The sequence below is a fragment of the Protopterus annectens genome, chromosome 1.part2 (assembly GCF_019279795.1).
Source record: "Protopterus annectens isolate FY-2018-M chromosome 1.part2, PAN1.0, whole genome shotgun sequence".
In the NCBI taxonomy this organism is placed as follows: Eukaryota; Metazoa; Chordata; order Ceratodontiformes; family Protopteridae; genus Protopterus; species Protopterus annectens.
In genome coordinates, this window is record NC_056727.1 from 229,766,938 (window position 1) to 229,791,103 (window position 24,166).

The 24,166-nt window shown below is 45.2% G+C and overlaps 1 protein-coding gene across 1 annotated transcript in view; it reads right to left on the bottom strand.

Moving 5' to 3' along the window:
* Nucleotides 1-24,166, bottom strand: part of RAB1A (RAB1A, member RAS oncogene family) — a 1,040,437-nt gene that overhangs the window by 363,258 nt on the left and 653,013 nt on the right. The window contains exon 4 of the mRNA XM_044060138.1: nt 9,220-9,315. Within this exon, the coding sequence (XP_043916073.1) occupies nt 9,220-9,315 (96 nt within the window). The remainder of the gene's footprint in view (nt 1-9,219; nt 9,316-24,166) is intronic.

Here is a 24,166-nt window from a genome sequence, read left to right on the forward strand (position 1 = left end):
TGACAGCAGCCCTGCAAGATGCTTCTAAGACATCAAAACCACACTGCAAAGTATGTTTACCAACTTGGTTAGCAGAATGCATTAACTCTTGTAAATCTTTACATTCTGCACAAACAGGAATCAACATAATTTTCTGTTTAATTAGTTCCATAACATGTTGCTGACACTAACATATGAAACTGGCAATTTAAAGCCCTGATAGCAAGAGTAGCAGAGGCGTATACCTTCTTACCCCATCTGTCTAAAGCCCTAGAGTCCCTGTCTGAAGGGGTAGGGTTTTTGGGGCTGTAGTAGCCTTAATGTCCCTGGGAAATGGTCTGTGGATCCACAGCAGGATTCGTAAAGAGGAATTTGTGGGAGTCGGGTACTCTATAGTACCTGTCAGGTTTCCTGGGAGCTGGAGGCAAAGTATCAGGGGTAAGGCTGGATTCCAAGAAGACATCTACAATTTCAAGAACAGGAGGGATAGCTAGAGGCCTGTGTTGAGGCAAGTTTAAAAATTCCCCGAGTCTCCTTTTGGACTGAGTACTCCTGGCTCTCCCAGCAGAAATGCTCCCCAAGTATATGCAGGGTTTCACCAAAAGAAAAATCTTCTGGTGGGGAAGCAGAGGGAATGGAGTCCTCTGCATCAGAATCCTCGTAGGCAGATAAGGGTATGTCCTGGTGATCAGAAGGTTCAGAGTTATCAGACTCCTGATCAGAAGGAAATTCAGTTCTTGTTTTTTTTGAGGGGGAAGGCTGACTTCCCCTAAATAAAGTAAGAAGGTCTTCTGCCATTCTAAGTATTTGTTTTTGTGGAATGTGGACCTGAGAATGCACTTTGGTTGTCTGTTTCCTAGGTGCAGTGTGATCTCTAGGCCTGAGAAATTTGGAATTTTTGGTTTGAAACGAAGTTGGTTTAATAAGAAAATCGGAGGGCCTGAATACATCCTCAGAAGCTGGTGCCTGCACAGCGGCTCTGGACCCATCCAAGGTAGAGACATCCGCAGGTTCCAGTTGAAGAAGCATCTCGCGGCATACCGGACTCCGAATGGGTCTACGCCTCACTGAGTACCGACGGACTGGCGACTCGCTTAATGGAAGCGTAGTCAGCAGTTTTGGACCTATGAGGCCTGTCTATCTTTACGTTTTTTCAGAAGATCGGTAGTCGGATGGCTTATTGAAACCATTTCGGAATACGGAGATCGAGAGCGTAAGAATTTAGTGACAAAAATAGCCAGACGACGAATAGTTAGGGCGTTGAACAAGGCACAAAACCAACAGCGTGGAACGTCATGGTCTGGGCCTAAACAGGTGACAGTAAGAATGAAAATCTCTGAGGTGTTTGCTTTCCACAGGCAAGACTATTTTTTTCTGACATCGGTTAGAGCAAATAGAGGATCCCCAACGGGATACTTATCTTTTAGAAGATGACAGGTTTGAAACTCGGGAAAAGTACAGTTGTGTACCTACCATAAATGTAGATGTTAAGTGTATTCACTGTTGCAGTCATTACAATTGGGTTATCTCTACTCTAAATCTGGAGCAGGCTTTGCCACTGCAGTTCTACAGGGCCTCATAGCCTCTCCTAATCCTATTTAGCCCCAGCCGCCCAACCTTGGCTATGGGATTCAAACCAATTGTAATGACTGCAACAGTGAAACACGATTAACATAGTACAGTTGTGTACCTACCATAAATGCAGATGTTCGAGTGTGGTCACTGTTGCAGTCCAGGTTAACCACCCTCCATCCCCCTTTCCTTTGCTGGGCCTTATCTGTACTTCTCTATTCTATACAACCTATGTGGTGTATTTGCTTATAGATGAAGGTAGAGTTTTGATTTACTGCATGAATGTTTATTGGCATAAATTAGCCTACCCTTTTGGGGGCACCTGACATCTGGGGCAAGAAAAACTGAAGAAAATGGCGTCGGCTGCATCTTTTATACCCCTGGCGCACTGATGTCAGGGAGGAGGTGGCAGCAGCCGATGCCGGACCAGGACTTTGGAATTCAGGCCGACTGTGGGTAGCCTGCCAGCAGGATAACCCAATTGTAATGACTGCAACAGTGAAACACGATGAACATCTAAAATTTAAGGAGGCAACCGATCGGCACTTGCGAACTGCTTCTGGCACGGCAAGAAAGACTGATGTAATGGCATTGGCTGCAAGTTTTATACCCCTGAAGACCTGACATCATGGAAGAAGCGATAGCACCCAACACAGAAATCCCAAGACTCTGGTATTCAGGCCGACTGAGGGCTACCTGCAGGCAGATAACCCAAATGTGATGACTGCAACAGTGAATACGCTAACATCTACATTTATAATAAGTGTACACAACTGTACTATCTGTCCCCAGTAGTTTTATCTGAACAGGAGTCTGAAGACACTGATGCAACCCCTCTCTGCTTATAAGGATTCTGATGCAGAATCCATTCCTTCAGCCTCTCCACCCGAGGACTTCTTTGGGGAAACCCTTCATAGCTTAAGGGAGCCTTTCCAATTGAATGTCAGGACTACCCTCAGTCTAAAAACACTCAGAGAATTCTTAGATCTTCCACAGCACAGACTCCTAGCCATTTCCACAGTCCTGGATGTTGTGGACGATGTTTTCATGGAATCTAGAGTTTGACTCCTGACACCCTCCCTCCTGCTCCCAGAAAACGAGTATTAGAGTCCCTGACTCTCACAAATTTATTTTCAAAAATCCTACTACTGAGGTAATTTCTCAAGGGCTTAAAGGAGTTAAAGCAACTTCTGCTAAGAATCCCACCCCCTCAGATAGGGATTCCCAAACACTAGACACATGGGGTAAAAAAGTATAGACCTCTGCTACTCTTGCTATCAGAGCACTAAATGGTCAGTTTCGTATGCTAAAATGTCAGCAACATACCATGGAGCTCCTCAAACAGAAAGCGCCTTCCTTCCCTGCCTTGTGTCGAAAATAGAGTTACAAGAGTTAATACATTCTGCAACTCAAGTAACTAAGCACACCTTACACTGTGGTACTGACGCCCTAAAAGCTTCTTGCAGGGCAGCAGTCACTGGATCTGTCCTTAGCAGGCATGCTTGGCTTAAGGAAAGGCCCTTGCCAGACCATGTCAAATCTAAATTATTGGATGCACCCTTGCACAAAGACAACTTATTTGGCACCAAGGCAGAGGAGGTCTTAAAGATGGAAGAAAAAGCTAAATCTATGCAGACAACTAAGAATTCCCTACAGGTCCAGCCACCCAGGTTCAGCAGGCATTGCCCCTACAAGCACTGGTCCTTTCCTGCCCCCACCAGGTCAGTTCAGCCCAGACCCTGGGGAAGCAGACCCCCCCCCCCCCCCAGACAGCAGCCACAGGGAATGCAGAGACCAAAGCAATGGAGTTCTTCCACTGCAAAACTAGGGAGTTTAAAGCTACCCCCCCTCATGGTAAGAACTCTCAATGACTCTCCACCCCCACCCCCTCCCTCTGCTCACCTGGACTTCCCCGTAGGAGGAAAGATGTCCTTTCACACAAGCACCTGGGCCACCATTACCAATGACCGCTGGGTTTTCAACATAGTGTCCCAGGGATACAAATTTTCCTTCCACACTCTTCCAATGCCAAAAGGGTTCCTAGATCTTCCTCCAAACCAGTGGGCAGAGGCGAAGTAAGCCCTTTCCCTGCTCTCTATCAGAGCAATAGAGCATGTTCCTGCAGAACAGATAAGCCAAGGTTTCTTCTCCACACTTTTCCTGGTACCCAGAAAAGAGGGCATCTGGCACCCCATCCTCGATCTGTCCATTCTAAACACCTTTCTGGCGATACCAAAATTCAAAATGCTAACCCTCCAGCAACTGCTGCCTATGCTCTCTAAGAATGCTTGGCTAGCCACCCTAGACCTAAGAGAGGCCTACCTCCACATTCCTATCAGGGAATCATGCAGGAAATACCGACATTTCAGGGCAGGATCTCTGCACTTTCAGTTATCTGCACTTACCTTTGGTTTATCTACTGCTCCTAGAGATTTCACAAAATGTCTGGCTCCCGCCATTGCCTTTTGCAGACAACGGAGTATCCAAATTTACCTATACTTGGGCGACTGCCTGATTGTCAGGCAGACGGGAAAAACTGCTCAAGCACCTGGCCTTTGTAAAGTCCCTACTGACCTCCCTAGGATACACTATCAGCGAAAAGAAATCCAAAGTAGTACCCACCCAAAGGATTATATTCCTAGGAGCAAGACTGGACACAGCATCCCAGATGGCATTTCTTACTCCAGAAAAGCAATCTTACCTGACAGCCAACTTCTCTAAACGAGCCATCAGATCCCAGTTATCTGCAAGGAAAATCCTGCAAGCTCTGGGGTTTATGGCATCTTGCATCCTACTCATTTCATATGCCAGACTGCATATGAGGAAACTTCAATGGTACCTAAAAAGCCTTTAGTGTCAACACTCAAGACCTGGAAACTCTTATACCAATGATACCTTGCCTAAGAAAAGATTTTCTTTGGTGGGCAACAGCATGCTCCAACAAGGGACTACCTTTCTCACCACCCCCCCCCCGCCCAGACCCTCACCAAAGAAGCAGACTATGCCTGGGGTGCCCACCTGGACGGCAGGTGCATACAGGGCCAATGGAGCCCACAGCAAATCCATCTGCACATCAACCAAAAAGATGTTAGCTGTCCAGCACGCATTGACAGCATTCAGGACCCTTCTCTCCCCAGGGGCTCTCATGATCAAAACAGACATCACTGTGATGTGGTACATCAACAAGCAGAGAGGGACTCACTCCTACCGTCTATGCAGGCTGTCCATGACCCTTTGGCACACAGCCTCTGCCATGCAGCTCCACCTGTTAACGCAATTCTTGCCAGGCTTTCTAAACTCTCTGGCAAACCACTTAAGCAGAAATTTTCGGCACTCACACGAGTGGAAGCTAGACCAAAGAGCCTTCACCCTAATAACTCAGAAATGGGATACCCCTTAGGTCGATCTCTTTGCTTCCCACACCAACCAACAGCTCAGCAAGTTCGGCACCAGGGAGCCTTCACTGCATGGCCTGGATAGTGAATGCCCTATCCTTCCCGCTGGGTCAACCTCTCGGTCTATGTATTTCCCCCATTACCTCTCATCACCAGGGTACCGCGCAAAATAAGGGAGGAAAAAACAAGGACAATTTTGATTGCTCCATACTGGCCTCGCCAGCAGTGGTACCCACTGCTGTGCAGCCTGTCCCCATTGCCATTGTGGCATCTCCCTCACACCCCAACTCTCCTGACCCAGAGGGAAATAAAATTCATGCATCCCCAATTGCAGATCCTCAATTTGGCAACCTGGCTTATTCCCTGACCACCGATCAATCTGCCAATCTCAGTAAACAGGTGCTAGATGTTATACGTGAGGCTTGATGCCCTAGCACTAGAAAGTCTTATGCTGACAAATAGAAAAGGTTCTGAACCTGGATTCAGGGTAAGGGAGCAGATACGGCACAGCCCTCCTTACCTCTCATCCTGGATTAACTAGCTGACCTGCTACTCAGTGGTCTCTCCTCCTTTATTAAAATTTCTCCTCTATTAAAATTCATGCCTCTGCTATTTCTGCTGATTTCAACACTGAGCACCCACTTTTCTCACACCCTCTGATCAAACCGTTCGTAAGAGGGGCTAGCAACTTCAGGCCACCCAGAAGAGCACCTACCCCAGCTTGGGACCTAAACTTTGTGTTGGAAAAGCTCACCCTGCCCCCCCTTTGAACCAGCACCTTCAGCAGAGATAAAGTTTCTCTCCTGGAAGACTGCCTCTCTTCTTGGCCATCACTTCAGCCAGAAGAGTCTCCGAGCTACAAGCACTCGTAGCTGTAGAGCCCTTCATCATCTTCCATGCTGACAGGGTGTCCCTCAGGACTAACCCATCCTTCATGCCCAAAGTGGTGTTCAATGTGGCTCTCAACCAATCCATTCATTTGCCCACCTTTTTCCATAACCCACAAGACAAGGGGGAAAGGATCCTGCACTCTTTAGATGTGCACAGACAGCTCAGATTCTATCTAGACAGGACTAAATCATTCAGAAAGACTGATCAATTACTGGTCAGCTTTGCTGCAGGGGCAGAGGGCAAAGCCATCTCCAAAAAACATTTCCAAATGGATAGCACACTGCATCCATTTCTATTACAAGTAACACGGGAAACCTCCCCCTAAGGGGGTCAGGACTCACTCTACCAGAGCAGCCTCCCCCTCTGCAGCTTTCCTCAGAGGAGTCCCCACAAGGGACATCCTGGAGGCTGCCACATGGACATCTGTTCACACCTTCACCAAGCATTACCACCTGCCTATCTTCTCCAAATCCAGGGCAGGTTTTCCTTCAATTCTTTATTAATTACTATCCACAATGTCTCCTTTGGTTGGTAAAAATCTGTCTTACCTGCGTATAAAACTACACACAAACATTTTCACTGCTTGTTTCTTGCTCTCTCTCTCCATAAAACAGAGCTTCCAGTTTCTCTGTTTCTTTTATCATTTGTCTCTTACCACATATTCTTAGCTGCCATAACAGTACCCTTTTTAACCCATATTCCTGAGTACGTCATTTTATCATGTCCCCATAAATATGGGCATTGCTGAACCACTTTGTATGTGGGTACATAGCTCACAGCTATTGCCTTTGTTTTCTCACAGTAAAGGCATATTTAAAAGGGTTGTCTGTCCAAGGAGTACTCCTGCAACAGTAAGCAAATAGGCTTTTACTCATTATCAGTACTTTGTCTAGCCTGATTTTGTTTTATTTGTTGCAGTCCGCTTGGTACATATTATGGTCTGTGCCTTGAACATTGAGCAGGTGCACCTGTGGTGAATGCGTTTCTTGTAAGAATAATTTTTGTTTTGCAGAAATCCCAAGACTCTGGTATTCAGGCCGGCTGAGGGCTACCTGCAGGCAGATAACCCAAATGCGATGACTGCAACAGTGAAACACTAACATCTCTTTCTTTTGGAAGGGGTAGCTTAGCTTCCCCTGATCAGCATAAGGTCTTCTGCCATTTTAAGCATTTGAGACTGAGGCAAGGAAGCAGGTGCCCGTGATTGGGTCGGTTTCTTGGGTGTGGTTCATACCCTGGGCTTTAGAAACTCGGTAGTTTTGAAAGAACAGCAGACACGAAAGAAGTCGCCGGTTTGTGTTGAGAATCGGTAGTGCAAAGTACTTCCACGGAAGCCGGTGCCTACTCAGTGGCTCCAGACCCATCCAAGGTACACAACCGCAGGATCCTTAGTCGAAGAAGTTTTGCAGCATACCAGACTCTGAAAGGGTCTCTGCAGTGGCCTGCAAATCCACAGAAGCGGGCATCAGGAGCTGCGAAAGCACCTCACTGAGGACCGGAGAACTGACGACTAGCTTAACATAAGAGTCGTCGGTAGGTTTGGACCTGTGCAGTCTGTCTGTGTCTTTATCCTTACGTTTTTTTCGGAAGATCTGCTGTTGGATGGCTTACGAAAGCCATATCGGAATTAGAGGACTGTAAGCGAAAATATCTAGCTACAATAAGGGCCCGATGACGTATAATTCTGGAATTAAAGCACAAAAGCAACAGCAAAAGACGTCGTGGTCTGGGCCTAAGCAAGTGACGCAGTAAGAATGAAAGTCTCGGTGTGGTATTTGCTTTCCATAGGAGAGATAACTGTTAACTTTTTTTTGACATCGGTAGAGCAAAATAAAAGGATCGCAATGGGGTACTTGGCTTTAGAAGACTTCAGCTTCAGTTCGGAAGATGAAACTCGGGTAGCAGCCGACCGGCAGTCTTGCAAACTGCTTCTGTTTCAGGCTCCTCAGCAAGAAAGACTGATGGAATGGCATCAGCTGCCTTACTTTATACTACTGACGACCAGATGTCAGTCCTGAAGCGACAGCAACCGAAGCAGAAATACTAAGCCTCTGACATTCGGGCCGGCCGAGGGCTACCCTGGCAGGGAAAAAACAAATGTGATGACTGCAACAGTGAAACAGGAAGAACACCAACCACAATTCAGATCATATTCATAAAGAAGTAATGTAAGAACTAAAACACACACGTGGAAAAAGGAGATTCTGACGATGGGGATGACCAATTAGGGATAAAGAACAGGCAAGAGGGGACTGGAATTTGCTGGAGAAAACTGGCAAAGGAACCAAGGAAAACACAATTAGATTGGGAAAGTTAATAGAATAGAAAGAGGCAAAAATACATTTGGACTGCAGGCTAAAGACTGCCTTCTCCATCAAGGACTGATATCAAAAAATAGGCAGACAGAAATAGGGGGGGATCTTAAGTGAAAGACTAGCACTGACAGAGGCTTTAGGAAAATCTAGAAACAGAAACTGCTACTAAAACAAGGAAAATTAGTAGGGAATAACTGCATGATAACTACAGGAATCAGAACAGCTTAAAAACAATTGAGAGGAAAACCTGGATAAGCAAGTCAAAGAAAATGGGAGGATATATGCATAGCTCTCAAATACGCAACAAAATCTAAAAGATTTACCATCTTTGTTTGGAAGTGCTTGCATAGATGTTTTATACCTACCCAAGGCAGACTGCAAGGAATGTTCCCCCTCAGGTTGACTGCAAATGCTGGAGGGGTGGCTAGTGAAAAAAAAGAGGCAATTGGGAACACATTTTTGAAAGTGCAATGAGATGGCAGACTTTCAAAAATTCCTGCAAACTACTCTTTCAGAAAAACTGGATGAACAAATTGGCATAACTATGGAAATATTTTCTGAGCTGTGACACAGAATCTGAACTGCCCAGACATAGTAAGGCCTTGCAGAGTTTAATTCTGGTGGCTGCCAAAAAGCAATGGCTAGAAAATGTTAATCAAAATCTAAGCCAACTCTACTAGATGTGAATACAGTAACAGAGATAAAGGAAATGGAATGGGATCTTTAGAAATGGATAGGAGAAAATTACATAGAAAAAACAGACATTGTAGGAACAATACATGCAAAACGTAGGTATGAAGTTTAAGGGAAGGCAGTAACTGAATGAGCTATGCAATGTTTGTAGAGATAAGTGATGCATGTTTGCAAATAAAACATCAATATGTCTTGTTTTCATGTATACAAAATTTTATGACTGCCTGTCTTAAGTGATAATTCAAAGATGGGTCTTGTTTAAAAGAATAGTACAGGAGTTCCTAATAAACTGATGAGCACTGAAAAAATAAAAATGTCTTCACTACATTCTTCAGCTTTCAGTCAAATTATCCACTAAACAAAAAGCAGCTTACCTGGTCTGTAACATCATATACAACTATGATGCCATGTGCTCCTCTGTAGTAACTTGATGTAATTGTTCGAAATCTTTCTTGACCTGCTGTGTCCCACTGTGTTAAAACAGAAAAAAAAAATTTAAGTTAATAAAACTGAGCCTAGATACTTGGGTTAGTTTCTTCAGTATGCAGCTGCAACTGTGTTCACACTAAAATTTAGATTACCAAACAACCTGTGTAAAGTACAGTTGTGTACACTTATCATAAATGTAGATGTTAGAGTGTATTCACTGTTGCAGTCATCACATTTGGGTTATCTGCTTGCATTAGCCCTCAGTCAGCCTGATTAACAAAGTCTTGGGTCCTGCGTCGGTTGCTGTCTTCTTCCGTGACGTCAGGTCGGCAGGGGTATAAAAACATGCATATATATATATATATATATATATATATATATATATATATATATATATATATATATATATATATATATATACACACACACACACACACACACACACACACACACACACAAGGACGGGAGGAGGAATTTAGATAGCATTAGGACCAGCTATAAGACCCTGCAAGACTGCAGTGGCAAAGCCAGCTCTGGATTTAGAGGAAATTGGCTAATGGTAATGCTTGGTGAAGGTATGTACATAACTCCAGGTAGCAGCTTCTAGGATGTCCCTGGTAGGGACACCTCTGAGAAATGCTGTAGAGATAGATGCGGCCCTGTTTGAATGGGGTCTGATCCCCTGTGGGATTGGTTTTCCATGGTGATTTAGCAGAAATGAATGCAATGGCCTATCCATTTAGAAATGGTTTGCTTTGAAATAGCCTTCCCCTCTGTCCCTGCAGCAAATGCCACCAGCAGTTGTTCCCATTTCCTTTGAGGTTCTGTCCTGTCCAAGAAAAATCTAAGTTGTCTGTGCACATGTAAGGAATGCACAATCTGTTCCCCTTTATTCTGTGGATTAAGAAAGAAGGTTGGCAAATGAATGGACTGATTGAGAGCCACACTGGATACCACCTTGGGTATGAAGGAGAGATTGGTCCCGAGGGACACCCTGTCCACATGAAAGATGATAAAAGGCTCCACTGTCATAAGGGCCTGTAATTCAGATACCAGTCTTGCTGAAGTGATTGATGAAAGGAAAGCTGCTTTCCAAGAAAGGAATTTTAAATCTGCACTAGCAGCTGGCTCAAAAGGAAGAAGAGTGAGTTTCTCCAATACAAAGTTAAGGTCCCAGGTTGGAGTTGGTACTCTCCTGGGTGGTCTTAAATTTTTGGCCCCTCTGAGGAACTGCCTGAGCAGTGTATGCAACAAGAGAGGAGGTTCTGTGTTATGAGCTGAAATGGCTGAGGCATGAATTTTGATGGAGGAAAAAGAAAGGCCCTTGTGAAGCATCTCAGTTAAGTAATGTAAAAATCTGAGGTAATCTGGGCGCTGCTGTGCTCATCCCTTGAGATTGGTTCCAGGCACAGTATCTTCCCATTTTTCAGCATAAGATTTTCTAGTATTAAGCCTCCTTGCCTCCAAAATGATATCCATCACTAGTTTACTGAGGGATGGTAAATGAGAGATTAGATAATATGCCAGGCTGCTAGGTTCAGGGTTTGAAGCAGAGGGTGCAGAATCTGGTTCTCCTGCTGAGACAGCAGGGTAGGGGTCACAGGCAGGTGCCATGGGGCCCAACAGTGACACTGCGCAAGAGAGGGTACCAGTGTTGGCATGGCCAGTCTGCTGCAATCAATATTGTCCTTTGTTTGTCCTGTTTGATCTTTAGCAGTACTTTGGAGAGGAGAGGCAGAGGAGGAATGGCATAAACTGATAGGTTTTTCCAGCTGAAAGAGAGCATCCACTTTCCAAGCTTGCTTGTGGGGAGTCCTTGTAGAAAATTTGTCCAAATGGGAGTTCTGCGGGGGAGACAAACAGGTCTACATCTGGGCTCCCCCACTTGTCAACATGTCGAAAATGTTTGGTTGCAGTTTCCACTCATATGGTTCCATAAGGTTTCTGCTTAGTCCGTCTGCCAGTGTATTTAGTTTTCCTGGCAGGAACTGAGCTTGTAGATGCACCTGATAGCTCAAGGCTGTGTTCCACAATGCCATGGCTAGTCTGCAGAGGGAGAAAGAATGGGTACCCCCCTGCTTGTTTATCTACCACATAACAGTGGTGTTGTCCGTCTTTACCATTAATTGTCCTGGAAGAATGTGGTCCTTGAAGGCTGTCAGAGCATCCTGTACAGCTAACATTTCTTGACTGATTGATATGCAGGTGCATTTGACTTGGGTTCCATTTGCCCTGAATGCATTTCCCTGCCAGGTGAGCCCCCCATGCATATTCGGATGCATCTGCTGTTAGGGTTTGGGCAGCAAGGGGTATAGTGAATGGTAGTCCCTTGTTTTGGTGGCAAGCTTCTGCCCAACTAAGTGTAGGCAAGGTATGATAGGAATCATTGCTTCTAGATCCTGAGAATGTTGACACCATAGGCTTTTTAGATACCATTGTAGTTTCCTCATATGCAGTCTTGCATACGGAATTAGAAGAATGCAGGAGGCCATGAACCCTAAGGCTTGCAGTATTTGCCTTGCAGACATAGCAGGGTTTTCGTGGCCACTAGTTTGAAGTAGGTTGTCAAATGAATTTGTTTCTCTGGCATGAGGAAAGCCATCTGGGAAGTTGTATTCAAACTTGCTCCCAGGAATATAATTTGTTGACAGGGTACCAGGTGTGATTTCTTTTCGTTTATGGTGTACCCCAGACAAGTTAGCACCCTTTGTACAAAGGCCAGATGATTCAAAAGTGTGTCCTGGCTTTCTGCCGGAATAAGACAATCGTCCAGGTATGGGTACATTTGAATATTTCTTTGCCTGCAAAATGCAATGACTGGAGCTAGGCACTTTGTGAATACCCTGGGCGGAGTAGATAAGCCAAAGGGCAGTGCAGAGAAAGTACAGTTTTGTACCTATCATAAATGTAGATGTTCGAGTGTTCACACTGCTGCTGTAATCACACTTGGGTTTATCTGCCGTCAGGCAGTCCCGCAGCCGGCCCGAGTTCCAAAGTCTTGGTCCGGCGTCAGTTGCGGTCACATTTTCCCTGACGTCAATGCAACAGGGGTATAAAAGAGGCAGCCGACGCCATTTTCTTCAGTTTTTCTTGCCCCAGATGTCAGGTGCCCCCAAATAGGAAGGCAATACATAATCCTAAGTAAAATACACAAGTAGAAAACAATAGCTAAAGCTGTAAGCAAATACACCATATAGAAATACATCATATAAGGGAGGTATAGATAAAACCCAGGTAAGAAGAGGGGATGGTGGAAGGGTAACCTGGACTGCAGCAGTGTGAACACTCAAACATCTACATTTATGGTAGGTACAAAAAGTACAGTTTTGTACCTACCATAAATGTAGATGTCCGAACTGGATAGCATCTGCAGTCATAACAACTGGGTTGTCCTGTCGTCAGGCAGCCCTTCGGTCGGCCGGATTCCAAAGTCCGGGTCCGGCTTCGGCTGATGTCGCACTTCACCAGACGTCATCTCTGCTGGTCTTCGGGTATAAAGGCATCAGCCGACGCCATTTTCCTCAGTGTTTCTTGCCCCAGATGCCAGTTGCCCTCTTGGAAGGCTAAATTTTGGATAAATGCCAATGTTTCCAAAAGGATAGAAGGCAAACACAAAAAATAAGCATGTATGTACATATATACAAACAAATACACCATAAGAGACTCCCCCCACCAGCTAGCTATTAGGAGGGTAAATACCCTAGGAGTACCACAGAGGGGAAGGAGGGAGGGTAATCCTGACTGCAGATGCTATCCAGTTCGGACATCTACATTTATGGTAGGTACAAAACTGTACTATGTCCTTCATGGATGCATCTGCAGTCATAACAACTGGGTAGAATACCATAGCCAACTAGGGGAGGAGGAAGAAGAACTTATGGTGTGATTAGGATCCCTTGCAGTACAGCAGTGGCAAACCCTGCTCGGGATCTGGAATACAGAGGTAAATTATAATGCTTGGCAAATGTATGCACGGAGGTCCAAGTAGCCGCCTCAATAATGTCCTTGGTTGCCACTCCTCGTAAGAAGGCTGTGGTAGTGGCTGTTGCCCTTGTAGAATGAGGCCTTATGTTCTGTGGAATTGGTTTTCCATGGAAGGAGTAACAGAATCGTATGCAATTTCCTATCCATTTGGAGATTGTCTGTTTGGAAATTGCTTTTCCTTCCCTTCCTGTTGCATAGGCTACAAAAAGCTGGTCAGTTTTTCTGTTACTTTTGGTTCTGTCCAGGTAGTAGCGTAGCTGTCTATGTACATCCAAGGTATGCAGCATTCTTTCCCCTCTGTTTTGTGGGTTGGGGAAGAAGGTAGGTAGGTGGATTGCCTGGTTTAAAGATACTCTGGATACCACCTTAGGCATAAATGTAGGATTAGTTCTCATGGACACTCTATCTTGGTGGAAGATTAGGAAGGGTTGTATGCCATTAGGGCCTGTAGTTCAGAAACCCTCCTTGCTGAGGTTATTGCCAGTAGGAAAGCAGTTTTCCATGATAGATGCTGTAGGTCTGCTTTTGCTGCTGGTTCAAAAGGAGGGAGTGTCAACTTTTCTAGCACAAAGTTCAAGTCCCAAGCTGGCAATGGTGGTTTCCTAGGAGGTTTTACATTCTTGATCCCTCTGAGGAACTGCCTGAGTAGAGGATGTGAAAAGACAGGTGGATCAAAGCTGTATTCTGCTGAAATAGCTGATGCATGTATCTTGATGGAGGAATAGGACAGGCCTGTATGTAGAAGCTCTGCCAAGTACTCCAGAATGTTAGCAATATCTATATTCGACACATCTTTTCCTCTTTCAGCACTCCAAATGACAAACCTTTTCCATTTTCCTGCATAGTTCCTTTTTGTTGAAGGTCTGCGGGCTTCAAGGATAATGTCTTTAACCCTTTGGGAAAGCTCTGGATTAGTTGCTGCTATGTGATGTTCCATGCAGTCAGTTGCAAAGTTTTTAGGTTTGGATGCATGATGCTGTAGTTGTTCTGAGTTAACATCAAAGGCATCAGGGTATTGACCACATTTTGTCCCGAGACATGCTCCTCAGCAATGGGTACCAGTGTTGTCTTGGCCAGTTCGGAGCTATCAGGATTATCCTTGGACGTTCTTCCTTGATTTTTAGCAATATCTTGTGTATCAAGGGAAGAGGTGGGAATGCATATGCTGTCAGACCTTTCCAGCTGAAGGAGAGCGAATCCACCTTCCATGCAAGTGGGTGGAATGTCCTTGTGCAGAATTTTTGAGCTGGTGATTGAGAGGGAAGCGAATAGATCTATCTGTGGCAGTCCCCATTTCTTTGTGATGGTCTTGAAGATGTCCGGGTGTAGCATCCATTCGTGAGCATCCGAGGTGGTTCTGCTTAACATGTCTGCTAGAGTGTTCTCCTTTCCCGGTACAAATATTGCCTGTAACTGGATGTTGTAGCTGAGTGCCAGGTTCCAAAGGTCCAAAGTCATTCTGCATAGGGTGTATGAATGAGTGCCTCCCTGTTTGTTGATGTACCACATGACTGTGGTGTTGTCTGTCCTTATCATCAAATGGCCTTCTTTGAGAAATGGTCTGAATTTTTGGATTGCCAGTTTTACTGCCAGCATTTCTTTTTGGTTGGTGTGCAGGTGTAGCTGGTCCTGAGTCCACAATCCCTGTACGCATTTGTCCAGCATGTGAGCCCCCCATCCTAGGTCTGAGGCGTCTGTTGTGATGGTTTGGCTTGCTCGAAAGTTGTGAAAGGGTAGGCCTGGGTTTGACTGGCATGCTTGAGCCCACCATAGGAACTCCTGTTTTAGGCATGGGATTAGTGGTATTTCTGCTTCTAGACTGTGCCTGTGTTGGGACCATAAATTCTTTAGGTACCACTGTAGTTTTCTCATATGCAGTCTGGCATGTGGGACCAAGATTATGCATGATGCCATGAAGCCCAAGGCCTGCAGAACTTTCCTTGCTGTTAGCTTGTTCTGTTTTGTTAGTGCCAAGAAGTAAAGAGGGAGTTCTTTTTGTTTTTCTGCAGTTAGGAATGCCATTTGTTTTACTGTGTCCAATTCCGCGCCCAAGAATGTCCTTGTTTGGGATGGTATCAGCCTTGACTTTTGTAAATTGACTGTGTATCCCAGGGCTTGTAGCAAGTAAATGACCCTTTGTAAATCTGTTGTCAGCTTGCTTTTGTTGTCCGCTTGTAGCAGGCAATCGTCCAGGTATGGATAAATTTGGATACCCTGTAGTCTGCAGTGGGCGATTACTGATGCCAGGCATTTTGTGAATACTCTGGGCGCAGTAGATAAGCCAAAGGGCAATGCTGAGAATTAATAGTGCTCTGATCCTGCAAGAAATCTGAGGTATCTTCTGCAATTTGGTCGAATGGGGACGTGCAGGTATGCCTCCTTGAGATCTAGAGTTACCAGCCAACACTCCTTGCCCAGCATGGGAAGAAGTTGCTGTAGGGTCAGCATTTTGAATTTTGGGACAATGATGTATGTGTTTAAGATGGACAGGTCGAGAATAGGTCTCCAACTTTTTTCTTTTCTTGGAACTAGGAATAGTCTGGAGTAGAATCCTTTGCCTTGTTCTGTTATTGGTACTCTTTCCACAGCTCTCATCTTTGTTAATTGCATTATCTGCTGTAGAGCTTCCATTTTTTGATTTGGAGGCAGGTTTGGCATTCCTCTTTTGACTGGTAAAGTGTGGAAGTGGAACCGGTAACCTTGGTCTATGGTTTGCAAAATCCACTTGTCTGTTGTGATATAGTGCCAATTTTTCGAAAATAAGGCTAATTTTCCGCCTAATGGTGCTGCTATTTGTTCCCTGGTAGGCGGAGTTAGAGTCAAGTCACTGTGATTGTCCTGTTGCAGTGGTAGTGGCTGTATCTGTGCCTCTGGTATTACCTTGCCACTGTCGTCCTCTGTAGGCACCCCCTCTGGATTGATTTCTGCCTCTGGAGCGTCTATTCCTGCCCCTTTGGGATCTTGTGGAGTCAGGAAAGGACCAATTTTTGGCAGGCCAGTTCCTGCTAAACCTTGGGGGCTGAACCTGTAAGAAATCTTTAACTGTTTGTACAGATTTTGCCTTTTCTTCCATTTTCTTCATTACCTGCTGGGCAGGTGTACCAAACAAACTGGCCTTATCCATCGGAGCATCTAATAACTTAGCTTTAACATGATCCGGTAAGACCTGTTCCTTCAACCATGCATGTCTTCTTATCACTGTGCCAGCCATGGCTGATCTAAATGAAGCCTCCAGTGCATCATAGCCACATTTTAAAGAATGGTTACTAACCTGTTGTATGTTATTTACCATTTCTAATACATATTTCTTATCTATGGAGTCATCAGAGGATAGCTTTTTAGTTAACTGATCAAGCATAAACTCTTGGTATTGTATCATGTGAAACTGACAGTTTAAAGCTCTAGCTGAGAGAGTAGCAGAGGTGTAAACTTTTTTGCCCCATCTGTCTAAAGACCTGGATTCCCTTTCAGAAGGAATAGGGTTTTTTGCTGTGGTCGAGGCTACTGCCTTAGGCCCCTGGGATATAGTTGCGGGGTCTGCAAGAGGGGCCTTGTATAGGTGGTGATGAGTGTCTGGTACCCTGTGAAATCTATCTGGTTTGGCAGGGGCTGGAGGTAAGGAATCAGGTGCAGTGCAGACATCATTAAATGCATCATCCACAACAGAAAGGACAGGAGGTATAGCTAAGGGCCTATGTTGTGGTAAGTGCAGAAAAGTTCTAAGTCTTTTTCTGGAATCTGAGAAATCCTGTTCCTGCCATTGGAATTGTTCTCTCATGGCATGTAAGGTTTCCCCAAAGGAGAATTCCTCTGGTGGAGAGGCAGCTGGAATGGATTCTTCGGCATCGGAGTCTTCATAATTGGAAAAAGGAGCCTCTGGCTGGTCTGTAATATCTGAGTCATCCGCAGAGTCATCAGAGGACACAGGCTCGGGGGGCTCTGCTCTAGGTTTCTTTTCTGGGGGCTGAGAGGCCCTGTCTGGGTGGGATTGAGATCCCCTAATTAAGGATATTAAATCCTCTGCCAGAGTAAGCATTTGTGAACTAGAAGTGGGCCTGGTTGAGGGAGGTTTAACAGGCACTGATTTAGTAGATTTGGCTGCTTTAGCCCTGGCAAAGGCCTTAATAGACATGGCTGCAGGAGGTCTAGCAGCACCACGTGCTGGGGTAGAGACATCCAAAGGAATGGTGTCTGATAAGTCAGTAGTAACCACAGCTGTAGGTAAAATTTCTGAGGCTGATTCAAATAAAGTAGCAGGAACCTCAGTAGTAGTCATAGATTCGGCTGTATTTTGATCAGTTTTCTCGGTTTCGGCCGAAACCGAGACACTCACGGTTTGCTTAACCGTGGTTTCGGCCGAAACCGCGGACCGCGAGTGTCGGTCTTTTTCTTTGCGTTTTTTAACAATTTGGATTGTCGGAGGATCCGATGGCATAATGTACGCAAAATCTGAGCCGAAAAACTGTTCAGCAAACTCCGACCGACGCCTAAGCGTTCGTCGGTTGAAGGAAGCACAGGCCGGACAGGCTGCTACGTCGTGGTCTGGGCCTAAACAAGGCAAACAGTAAGAGTGGAAATCTTTATGAGGTATTTGTTTCCCACAAGTTAAACAGTTATTGACTTTTTCTGACATCGGCTGAGGCAATAAAGAGTCCCCAACGGGGTACTTAGCTTTTAGAAGTCTTCGAAGTAGTATTCAGTAGTAGTAATCTCTGGATCTGACCGACCGCCACTTGCGAACAGCTTCTGCTTCGGGCGCCACGTGGCAAGAAAGACTGAGGAAAATGGCGTCGGCTGATGCCTTTATACCCGAAGACCAGCAGAGATGACGTCGGGTGAAGTACGACATCAGCCGAAGCCGGACCCGGACTTTGGAATCCGGCCGACCGAAGGGCTGCCTGACGACAGGACAACCCAGTTGTTATGACTGCAGATGCATCCATGAAGGACATCTGTACTATGTTCATCGTGTTACACTGCTGCAGTCATCACACACGGGTTGAATCCCAAAACTAAGGCTGGGCGGCTGGTACTAAACAGGGTTTGGAGAAGCTAGTAGGCCCTGCAGAACTGCAGCAGCAAAGCCAGCTCTGGTTTCTGAGTATAGAGGTAAGCGGTAGTGCTTGGTGAAGGTGTGCACTGAACTACAAGTTGCAGCCTCCAAAATATCTTTGGTTGGTACCCCTCTGAGGAAGGCTGCTGATATTGCTGTAGCCCTGGTGGAATGGGACCTAATGTTGCCAGGTACAGGTTTCCCATGGTGTGTGTAGCAGAAACGGAAGCAGTGTCCTATCCATTTTGAAATGGTCTGTTTTGAGATAGCCTTTCCTTGTGATCCTGCAGCATAGGATACAAAGAGTTGGCCAGATTTTCTGAAAGCCTTAGTTTTATCCAAGTAGAAACGTAATTGCTTGTGAATGTCCAAAGAGTGTAGGAGCCTTTCCCCTTTATTCTGGGGGTTTGGATAAAAGGTGGGTAAATGAATGGTTTGGTTTAGAGCCACACTGGATACCACCTTTGGCATAAAGGAAGGGTTAGTTCGTAAAGAGACACTGTCTTGATGAAAAATGATGAAAGGCTCCACTGCCATTAGGGCCTGTAGCTCTGAGACTCTTCGTGCTGAAGTTATTGCTAGCAGCAGGGCAGTTTTCCATGATAAAAATTGTAAATCGGCTGTAAAAGCTGGTTCAAAAGGCGGTAGTGTAAGTTTTTCCAAAACAAAATTGAGGTCCCAAGTTGGTGTTGGTGCTCTCCGGGGCGGTCTTATGTTCTTAGCCCCTCTGAGGTACTGTCTTAGTAATGGATGTGAAAATATAGGAGGATCCATGTTGTAATGAGCTGAAATAGCTGAAGTGTGGATCTTAATAGATGAAAAGGAAAGGCCTTTGTGCAACATCTCAGTTAAATATTGCAGAATCTGAGGAATATTTGGGACAAGAGGATTTTGGCCTTTAGCCTGGTTCCAGGCGCAGAATCTTTTCCATTTGTCTGAGTATGTTTTCCTGGTGCTGGGTCTCCTGGCCTCCAGAATGAAATCCATAACAGCTTTAGAGAGAAGTGTTGACTGGTTGTTTAGGTAATCTGCCATGCAGCCAGATTTAAAGTCTTGAGCTGGCTGTGTAGAATCTGATTGTTTTGCTGAGTCAGCAGGTGAGGAATCTGAGGTAAAATCCATGGTGGGCCTTGAGCCATGTTACTTAATATTGGATACCAGTGTTGGCGTGGCCAGTCTGGAGCAATGAGTATCATTTGTAGCCTCTCTAATCTGGCTTTCAGCAGCACCTTTGCCAGAAGAGGCAGTGGAGGAAAGGCATACACTGTTAATGTTTTCCAACTGAATGAGAGGGCGTCCACTTTCCAAGCTAATGTGTGGTATGTCCTTGTGCAAAATTTCCGTAGTTGGTAGTTTTGGGGGGAGGCAAACAGATCTATGTCTGGGCTCCCCCATTTTTGAGTTATCATTGTGAATACTTGTGGATCTAGTTTCCACTCATGAGGATCCATGATATTTCTGCTTAGTTCATCTGACAATGTATTTTTCTTTCCTGGCAGGAATTGTGCTTGTAGTTGAACTTGGTAGGTCAGTGCTGTGTTCCACAAGGTCATTGCTTGCCTGCATAGAGGGGTAGGAATGTGTGCCCCCTTGTTTATGTACCACATCACTGTGGTGTTGTCCGTCTTTATTAGACGTTGTCCTGGATGTAGGAGGTCCTTGAAAGCTGTTAGGGCATTTTGTAGAGCTAGCATCTCTTTTTGATTGATGTGGAGATGCATTTGATCTGCAGACCATTTGCCCTGAATACACTGTCCTGCCATGTGTGCTCCCCAGGCATAATCTGATGCATCTGTTGTTATTGTTTGTCTGGCTGTGGGTAAGGTGAAAGGCTGACCCTTGTTGAGGTCACATGCCTGAGCCAACCACAGAAACTCCTATTGAAGACAGGGAATGAGTGGTATGATTGTTTCCAAGTTGTGGCTGTGTTGAGTCCATACACTTTTCAGGTACCATTGTAATTTCCTCATATGCACTTTTGCATACGGAATTAGTAGTATGCAAGATGTCATGAATCCCAAGGCCTGCAGAATTTTTCTTGCAGGGACTTGGGTCTTTGTTGCCATCATTTTGAAGTATTAAGTCAGTTGCCCTTGCTTGTCTGGCGTGAGATAAGCCATCTGGGCCGTTGTATTTAAGCTGGCACCCAGGAATATTATGTCTTGTGAGGGCACTAGTTTTGACTTTTCGTTTACTGTGTACCCTAGGCAACTTAGTAGGTTTTTTTTTTTTTTTTTTACAAACACCAGATGTTTTAAAAGAATGTCCTTGCTTTCTGCTTGAATAAGGCAGTCGTCCAGGTATGGATATATTTGAATTCCTCTGTCTACAGTATGCAATTACTGGTGCCAGGCATTTTGTGAAGACCCTGGGCGCAGTAGATAAGCCAAAGGGCAGTGCAGAGAATTGGTAATGAGTTGAACCTGCTATAAATTGGAGGTACATTCTGCAATTTTGTCTGATAGGGACATGCAGGTATGCCTCCATGAGGTCCAACGTTACTAGCCAAGCCTTCTTGCCCTGCATGGGAAGAAGTTGCTGTAGTGTGAGCATCTTGAATTTGGGTACTTCCAAGTATGTGTTTAGAACTGAAAGATCCAGAATGGGTCTCCAGGCTTTGTCCTTTCGGGGAACCAGAAAAAGTCTTGAGTAAAATCCGTGTCCTTGCTCCTGTGTAAGTACCTGTTGAATGGCTCTCATGTCCATGAGTGTTGTAATTTGTCTTTGAGCCTCTGCCCATTGATTTGGTGGCAGGTTTGGCATTCCTTTTATCCTTGGTAAAGTGTGAAAGTGGAACCTGTATCCTCGAGATATAATATTTAGGACCCATTTGTCTTTTGTGATGATGTGCCAATTGCCTGCAAAAAGTGCAAGTTTTCCTCCCAAGGGAGCTGCCAAGAGGGATTTGCTTGGCAGTCTGAGGGGTAAATCATTGTGATCGTCTTCTGATAGTTTGAGACCTGTCTTCTCCTCCTTTCTGGGTTGTGGCATCCTATTGTCGAGGCTTGTAAGAGCCTTGTGGCTGACCTCTGCCCCTTGGGCGTCTGTATTTGCCCCTCTGTGGTCTGTCAAAGTTGGAAAGGACCAGTGTTTGGTTGGCCAATTTCTGCTGAAACGAGGGGGCTGAACCTGTAAAAAATTATTGACCGTCTGCATAGATTTTGCCTTATTATCCATTTTCTTAAAACCTCTTCTGCTTTCACACCAAATAAAACATCCTGCTGTAAAGGTGCATCCAATAACTTAGCTTTAACATAAGGTAAAGATTGTTCTTTTAACCAAGCATGTCTACGAATGACGGACCCTGTTACTGCTGCTCTACAAGAAGCTTCCAATGAATCAAATTCACATTGCAAAGTATGTTTTCCCACTTGTTCTGCTGCATGTAACATATCTTGCATTTCCTTGTAATCAGGCTGCTCTGTGTGTGTGATCATTTTTTTGTTTTAATTGAGACATCTAATATTGTTGATATTTCAGCATGTGAAACTGGCAATTTAAGACCCTCATAGCTAGAGTAGCTGAGGTATATACTTTTTTCCCCATCTGTCTAGTGCTCTAGAATCCCTTTCAGAGAGTACAGGATTTTTAGCAATAGAGGCCTTAACCCCTTTGGGACCCTGGGAAATGGTTTCTGGGTCAGCAACAGGGCTTTTATATAGGAATTTGTCTGAGTCAGTGACTCTAGTATCTGTCTGGTTTGGCTGGTGCATGAGGTAATGAATCTGGGTTAAGACTAGATTCTGAATAAACATCATCCACAATGTCTAACACAGGTGGAATAGCAAGGGGTCTGTGCTGGGGGTAGTAAAAGGAACTCTCGGAGCCATTTCTTAGAATCAGAGTAATCCTGGCCTTCCCAGTGGAAATGTTCCCTCATGGTATGTAAAGTTTCCCCAAAAGAGTAGTCTTCCGGGGGAGATGCTGAAGGAATAGACTCTTCAGCATCAGAGTCTTCATAAGGGAGAAAAGTGTACTCCTGTTCCTCAGAAGAATCTGAGGAAATTGAAACCTGGTCAGACAAAGCATAGTCCTCCTCCTGTCTAGGCCTTTTGTCAGAAGGGGGGATGGGAACCCCTGATTAGGGTAATTAAGTCTTCAGCCATCTTAAGCATCTGTTTCTTGGGCATGGGGCCTTGTACTGGAAACTGCTGTACAGGCTTCCTTACTTTTAAAGGAGTTTTCAGCTTTGCATAGGATTTAATAGTAAGTGTAGTCGGTCTGAAAACACCTTCAGCAACTGAAGGCCATTCAACTACACCGGAATCCCCTTCAGCCATGGAGTCAGAAGGGCCTAAAGGTAAAGGCTATGGAGGCCCAGCAATCTCCGCTTGGGAGTCGGATGCAGCCTAGGGTTCTAAATCAGCGGTAGTCAGGGGCTGCGTAGGCACCTCACTGAAAACCGGAGAACCGGCGATTGGCCTAGCAGAGGTCTCGGTGTCTGGTTTGGGTCTCTGCTGCCTGTCCTTATCTTTGCGCTTTTTATGCATCTCAGTTGTCGATTGCTCCGACGGCATGGTATAATTAAATTTTCTACCAAAATAATGTTGGGCAAAATCAAACAGTTTAATAGTTCGTTTGTTAAACCTAGCACAAAACAGACAACCTGTGACGTCGTGGTCTGGGCCTAGGCCAGGAATACAATAAGAATGAAAATCCTTATGAGGTATTTGCTTCCCACAAGAAATGCAATTAACTTTTTCTGACATCAGTCTGAGGCAAGAAAATGTTCCCCAACGGGGTACTTAGCTTTATTGAAGACTTTGGTCTGAAATTGGATTTGAAAATCTCAGGAGTCGGCCGACCGGCACTTGCAAACTGCTTCTGCTTCGGGCACCGCGCGGCAAGAAAGACTGAAGAAAATGGTGTCGGCTGCCTCTTTTATACCCCTATCGCACTGATGTCAGGGAAGACGTGACCGCAACCGATGCAGGACCAAGACTTTGGAACTCAGGCCGGCTGCGGGACCGCCTGACGGCAGATAAAGTATAGTTTTGTACCTACCACAAATGTAGATGTTAGAGTGCATACCCTGCTGCAGTCATCACACTTGGGTTATCCTGTCGTCAGGTGGTCCTGCAGTCGGCCTGAATTCCAAAGTCTTGGTCTGCCGTCGGTTACTGTCGCTTCTTCCCTGACGCCAGTGGTATACAAGAGGCATCCAACGCCATTTTCTTCAGTTTTTCTTGCCCCAGATGTCAGGTGCCCCCCCAAAAGATGGTCAGTAGATAGTACCAATAATAAAAGCTTAGCACAAACAAAACATCCCTCCAGCTATAAGCAAATAAACCACAAAGGTTGTATCAGATTTTAAGGTATAGAAAGGTTTTAGTTAGGTCAGAGGGGATGGAGGGAGGGTAACCTGGACTGCAGCAGGGTATACACTCGAACATCTACATTTATGGTAGGTACAAAACTGTACTATGTTCATCGTGTTACCCTGCTGCAGTCATCACACTTGGGTAGAATCCCAAAGCTAAGGATGGGAGGTGGAGTCAAACAGGGTTAGAAGAGGCTAGAAGGCCCTGCAAAACTGCAGTGGCGAAGCCAGCTCTAGTCTTAGAGTAAAGTGGTACGTGATAGTGTTTGGTGAAGGTGTGTACTGAACTCCAAGTTGCAGCTTCCAGAATATCCTTGGTTGGCACCCCCCTGAGGAAGGTTGCAGATGTAGCTGCTGCCCTGGTGGAGTGGGGCCTTATGCTAGCAGGAACTGGTTTTCCATGATGGGTGTAGCAAAAACGTATGCAATGTCCTATCCATCTGGAAATGGTCCGTTTTGAGATGGCCTTTCCTTGTGATGCTGTAGCATAGGATACAAAAAGTTGGTCAGATTTTCTAAAAGCCTTAGTTTTATC